This window comes from Tigriopus californicus, chromosome 8, assembly GCF_007210705.1.
Source record: "Tigriopus californicus strain San Diego chromosome 8, Tcal_SD_v2.1, whole genome shotgun sequence".
NCBI classification, from domain to species: Eukaryota; Metazoa; Arthropoda; class Copepoda; order Harpacticoida; family Harpacticidae; genus Tigriopus; species Tigriopus californicus.
The window spans coordinates 10,659,825-10,665,950 of NC_081447.1; the positions used below are offsets into that span (position 1 = coordinate 10,659,825).

The following is a 6,126-nucleotide window of genomic DNA, read 5'->3' on the forward strand; positions in this document are numbered from 1 at the left end:
CTTGTTGTTCCAAGAACCGGGCTATTTCTATCCCAAAGAATGGCTAAAAAAGATGCCCAACGCTGATATGCCAACCATCCATCTTGGCACGGAAGTTCACGGGTGATTACTTGAACAATTTGTTGCCACAATAGCTTGCATGTTTTCAAAACAAATATGAGAATCGAGCCAAAAAAGGAATCCGTCACTTTTTGCCCGTCTCCCGTTATCGCCACCAACAATGGAACCAACTGTTCGTTCCAGACTATTGTAGAAAACAACGCGCCAATTTCCTAGACACACACCGACCGACACGTCAATCAATTTCTGCTCCCTTCAAAAAGGATTATATATTTTAGGGTCTCAACTTTCAAAAAAATAATCTGGATAAAGTGACCCTCCCGGTGTTGTGGAGACCTGTTTCCACGTTCGGTTTTGCAAATGTATTGTACGTTCACTAGAGAGAGTGAGGTTCTTCACTAATTCACCGGAGCCTAATTACGCTCCACTGAAATATGAGGCTGCAAAATTGACGGGCAGCAATCCTCTATTTGACGCCTCTTTTTGCTCTCCTCAAGCAAGTGCATGAAATTCACCGCCCAGTCTCGTCGAATTGTCGACGAAGAAGCAATTGCTGATGGTGATGATGACGACGAGAAGGATGATTTATCCATTTATTCGCGTCTTCTTTTTCAATGAGAGTGGAGAATTCAATCAGAAACGTGCATATCTCTCAAATCGGAAGGGTACAAAGTGCTGAGGCATGAGAAATCAGATAATGAAATAGCGAACGAAGACAAACCTCCTCCGAATCTGCGGAGAGTCCAATTTTTCATTCCTTTTCAGAAGCTCTTATCGTCTATCAAGTTGATTCTTAGGCGGACATGACTCAGGTCTTGATTGATGTCATCATGTCCTCTCCACTTGTGCGAACTACTGTACATGTAGTTGGTACATATATACAGTACAATTTTGGTGGGACACTAACATGAAGATCTTCAATGCCTGGATTTCACAATTCTTAGAGTTCACGGCTGGATTTAGGTTTGGATCGAATCAATAGCGACACACGTGGTTCGAACCAATTGAAGTCTAACTGATTCAAGTGAAGAATAGACCAAAAATACCACGATTGAGAACCCCTAGAGAGACTTGGGATCAAGGTATGGTGTCATAAAATGGCGCAAATAAGAAAATTGTGAGTCGTGGCATTTCAAGACCAAAAGGCGAGCCATTATTACGCTCGTAATGGACCTCATAAAGCGAGGTGAAAATGGAAAAAAGAAAGAGCAGCTCAGAGTTAAGGGTTATATTCCGGGAACTTTTTTTTCGAGGGGGAGTGACTGAACGTGCAATGGGTCTGTTGTTCCGTGATGATTTCAAGAGAAATCCCCTTAGACACGGTCAGTCTTTTTTTGCCATTGCAGTTCAACCCCAAAACGAACGGCATTCATCACAATTCAAAACAGAAAACCTTCTTTATGGCAGTCATGGCGGATAAGCCAGAATCATGTTGGTATAAAAACACAAGGTGCACCTTACTCAAAACTTAGTTGAACTGAATGGTTCTTGACGGTGGTTGACAGTCAAACCATGAAGGACTTATCCACGTTGATTCATCTGACCTGCCTACTCTTTTTGGCTTCCATAGCTCTGGCCGCCGAAAATCTGACAAAGAGCACTTCCATTTTAGGTTCAGCTCGAGATAAACGATGTAAGTACTGTTCGAAATAGTTATTCTCAAACGGGGAAAAACTCCGACTCTCTCTTTATGTCTATGTCTTGTCTTTAACAAGCGGACTTGACAAAAAAAGGACGTGCGTGCTCTTCTTTTGGTGTCTCGGTGTCTCTCTCAACATTATGGAAATGAATTCAAGTTTTAGGACTCTTCAACTTGATCCAATTTGCCAATACGCAGTGCAATGCCTCGGCCACCAGTGAGCTCTCGGGAGTTTGCTATACTCAATCGGAATGCCAATCATTTGGAGGAAGAGCAGCCGGAGATTGTGCCTTGGGATTCGGCGTTTGTTGTGTCTGTAAGTAAGAGCAAAGCAATCTCATTAGGAATCTTCAATGTACACATTCGTACCCGTCCATCTCTTACATCCCACAAGGATCAGATGACATCCTCTCTGGGTTGGATTAGAACTCTTTTTAGCTCCTGATTTCTTATCCTCTTTTTGTAAATGAAAGTATAGTACAATGAAAATTTCGGGTCATTTCAAGTTAATACAGTCAAGCTGTGTTCGTGGCATGGGATGGCCCAATATGTGATGTTCAATACCAAAAGGATATCAAAGCCACTGAATGAAGTAAATGGTTATGACAAGATAGTCAAATATAATATATCCTTTGGCAAAATACCTCTGTATCTTTTAAGATCCAACTCCTATGTTGTTAAGATTAAGAAGATAACAGAAAAATATTTGCTACGGATAGGGTTCCATCTCGCATGAGACCATAACATGAATTGAATGAAACAAACCTCATCATGATTTAAGTGATTTTAAGTTGAACAGTTCAACTTAATCTTACACAGCATGGCAATTTTAGTATAATCGAGAAAAACATCTCCGAATTATCCACATTTTTGTTCAAATATCCAACGGCCAAACATGTAATAAAAAAGAAAAAATAACAGTGCAATGATTAGGTTTCAAATTAATCCCGCTCTCATTAGTTTCACTCCGCCCGTGTTTTTGCTCTTGTTGTTCCTTTACTCTTTGTGCAAATTTTTTTAACGACATATCGGAAGGAGTGGATGACCAAGGTTTGGACTTTCTCTTGCACCTCTCGATCGCAATGGGAAGTTTTAATCCATTGTAAGACGTGTGTTTCATTCAAATAATTACAACCGTAGTGTGGTTCAAATCATCTAAGCCATTGAATGGCCCAATACTTCTTTGGTCCAAGTTAGCTTTTTTAGGTTAAACAGTTGGGCGAAAATCTCATTCAAGAAAATGACGATCTAGATCCTTTTTCTCTTCTGGTTTTGCATGGCCTGTTTGATGGGCATTTGGTTGACAAGGACTTGATTGGGTTTTCTGTGAAACAAGTATGGTGCAGTTGGCCCTTGGGTAAGAGTACAAGATTTATGGAGTCATCCATTCGATTGTGAGATCTGAACATAAATGTCAGTCCAGCCTTGTTACCACTCAATACAACATCAGCTTTAACGACTTTCGAGTTTCGACCCGGACAACAATAGTATTCCAAGACGAGCAAGACTTTGCAAGAATTCATCACCTACTTTTCTCTTTTTTTGCAACGACTTCTGAAAGATGAACAGCTGCAACAAAGAAAATGTGTTTTATTACTGGTTCCTGGTTAAGTTCCCTGAGGCTCCTTTACTTGACGGAGAGTTGAAAGCAGAAAGAAAGATAATCCATCTCTCTCACTCTCTCCAGCTCTTTTTTTCTGTTTTAGTTGAATACGATTGCAATTCTTTGCGACCCGCTCCTCGAGATGTGTTCTACTTCCAGAATGCCAACTTTCCCAATGATCAAAGTGATCCTTCTATGTGCCTCTTTGGAATCTCGATTCTGAATGCGAACATCTGTCAACTCAGGTATTATATGGCCTTGTGCTCAACGTGTGAGACACGTCAATCCCCGAATTGACTTGAGACCTATGGGACATTGACGTGCGATCGATTCAACACTCTTTTTTAGGCTTGATTTTGAGGAATTCGATCTCGATTCGGGATCGAGTTTGACCTCACCATGTGACCGGGACAGTTTGGAGATCCTTAGCACGGGGATGTCGGATCTTGGAATGGGCAAGCTCTGTGGCAACAACCAAGACCAGCATTTGTACATCCCGGTGATTAATGATCGATCCCAACCCATGATCAGAATCATGACCGAGGATCGAATGCTCAACGTGTCTCAACCCTATAAATATAGAATTAGAGTCACGCAAATTGATTGCAACTCCAAGGATCCATTGATGAACGCTCTAAAAGGTAATCGTTAACCATTTCCAGCCCATGTGACTTGGTAGGGTTTCAACTTTCTTTACCCACAAGAAACGGAACGAGTATGTATTAAAGGTTTGAATTGGTATCAGCCTATTGGATTGACAGTCCTTTATTGGAGATGAAATTGGAGACGACGTCTGCAATCTTCCACTTTCATCGTGGCTAGAGGCTCCTCGAGCTCATTTTTCTCCAAAGACATCGTTTGGCAAGTTCTTGCAGGGGAAAATGCCTGAGAACTTTTTAGTCAAAGTTTGGTAGAATAAGGGTGAAATACCACCTATCTCAGTGGCACTCTGGCACTCTGGCACGCTGGCACCCTTTCTGGCCTTTCTGGTTTTGGCTCCATGTATAAGCCGACCGTGGTTATTGATCACTCCAAAGTTCCTATGACAAACCCCGGGGAAGTGAAGCAACCCATTTGTATAAGAGCCCGCAGAGATGATATTGGAAAGGCTCCAGGAAACGTGTCGTTAAACTTTTTCTCTCATTCCAGCCCCAGACAATTGCCTCCAATATTTCGTGGAACGCCGAGGCACGATCCAAAGTTTCAATTGGCGACCCGACTTGCCACGAGTGTACCAAAAGAACCAAAACTACGCCATTTGCTTTCGAAGAGAGCCTTCAGACTGCCAAATGTCTTTGAAGCGAGCTCAAAACGCCCCGGCCTTTTCCACCAGCGTTGGTCAAGCCACTGGATACACCAAATTCTGTGCCGTCGACAATGGTTAGGCCCCATCTTTTTTATCCCTATTCTTCTCTGCTTCTCTTCTTCTGCTCTTTGCCTGCTAGCTAGCTGGAAAAACCATCCTCCCCATTCATTTCCCAGTAATTTATGCCCATATCAATTACCCTGTTGATGTTGTTGTTGTTGTTGTTATTGTTTATTTGATAGGCTGTGGGTTCGAAGAATGCTCCAAGGCCTTGACGGGAATCATTGGGAGCGTGACGTTGGATCATTTACAAATCAATGCCTTTCATCGGAGCTCGGCCATGCCCGCCACACCCGTTCAGGGCAAGTCAGAATATGAGGCCTCGGCCTTTTTTTGCGGAGTCGGTCTGGGCGCAGATACCCCGGGTATTGGCGATGGAGAGGACATCCGTGATGGAGTCATTGTCCAGAGCAAAGGCCCATTTGTGCTGAGGTTCTTCACCGATGATGAGAATGGTCAACCAAACACACCAACGGTCCCGACCCCTGGACCACAAAAGATCAATGAGCTGGGATTCAGTATTGACTATCAGATCATGGGTAATTGCCAGAACCTGGACATTGGGATCCTCTAGATCCCCTCTCTTTATACCATGCGTGTACTTGTACTTCTACCCACGTTTCCCATATTGTTGGGGGGGCACCGTAATAAATAAAGTGTATTGCAAAGAAGAAGAATGTTGTGCTCGGTTCTCTCTAATTCAGAAGTGGTTATGTCATAAAACTCGGTGAAAAGAGTAGGCCTCTGGGTTGATCATGATTTTATGGGTTGGATATGAGCCCATAAAAAACGGTAGTCACACAAAAATCGCAATCGTGAGCCGATTTATTGGACTTTGCCAACCAAAGTAGCGTGCCGCGACCCGCTTTACTCAATGGGTAGCCATTCTCGGGTTTATGTCAAACCCGCACGATATAGAACCGTACATTAACCCCCATTTCGAATCTGAGGAGAAGTCCACATGAAGCCGCTCGTGGAAATTAGACTTTCTCCCAAATTAGGGAGATATCTTTTCTTGATTCCTTAGTGGAACAGGCCCGAAATCAATGCTCAATGCTACTATTCCCATCTCTATTCTTTTCTCATTATTCTCAAGACCTTTCGTTTCGCTCGAGGGTTGAACGCAAGCCCAGGTCAAAGAACTTCGGTTTATTTCACTCTCAGGTTGGAGATGTCTTGGTCAAACGAGAACGCTATAGACTCGGCTGGATGAAGAGCCTACAATCCTCCTACATTATTTGGTGCTTAACCCCAGGCAGATGGTTTTACCCAGCTGACCTGTCACTGGTCAAGAGGATTGACTTGGCAGGCCTGTCAAACCCAAGGCACTACCACTTCCTGGCTGGCTGCTGTTGACCGACCCGGCAACCTACCCGAAGGTTTAAAGAGCATCCGAATTTGCTCCCTGGCCAAACCATAATATTGCAATGGATTGATGGTGTTTTCTTTCTATAAACA

The 6,126-nt window shown here is 43.1% G+C and overlaps 1 protein-coding gene across 1 annotated transcript; it reads left to right on the plus strand.

Annotated features, from left to right (window-relative positions):
- Nucleotides 1–1,572: 1,572 nt before the first annotated feature.
- Nucleotides 1,573–5,331, plus strand: LOC131884885 (uncharacterized). Its single transcript, XM_059232780.1, has 6 exons — nucleotides 1,573–1,693; nucleotides 1,857–2,015; nucleotides 3,406–3,547; nucleotides 3,651–3,943; nucleotides 4,452–4,682; nucleotides 4,851–5,331. Exons 1-6 carry the CDS (start codon nucleotides 1,573–1,575, stop codon nucleotides 5,240–5,242), a joined length of 1,338 nt encoding a protein of 445 aa, XP_059088763.1. The 3' UTR covers nucleotides 5,243–5,331.
- Nucleotides 5,332–6,126: the final 795 nt, after the last annotated feature.

Bases quoted from the DNA above. Each gene is read 5' to 3' on its own strand.
- LOC131884885 (XM_059232780.1), top strand. From the start codon at position 1,573: ATGAAGGACTTATCCACGTTGATTCATCTGACCTGCCTACTCTTTTTG. The intron at 1,694-1,856 runs GTAAGTACTGTT...AATGAATTCAAG, and splicing joins TTCAGCTCGAGATAAACGAT to TTTTAGGACTCTTCAACTTG. The intron at 3,944-4,451 runs GTAATCGTTAAC...CTCTCATTCCAG, and splicing joins ATTGATGAACGCTCTAAAAG to CCCCAGACAATTGCCTCCAA.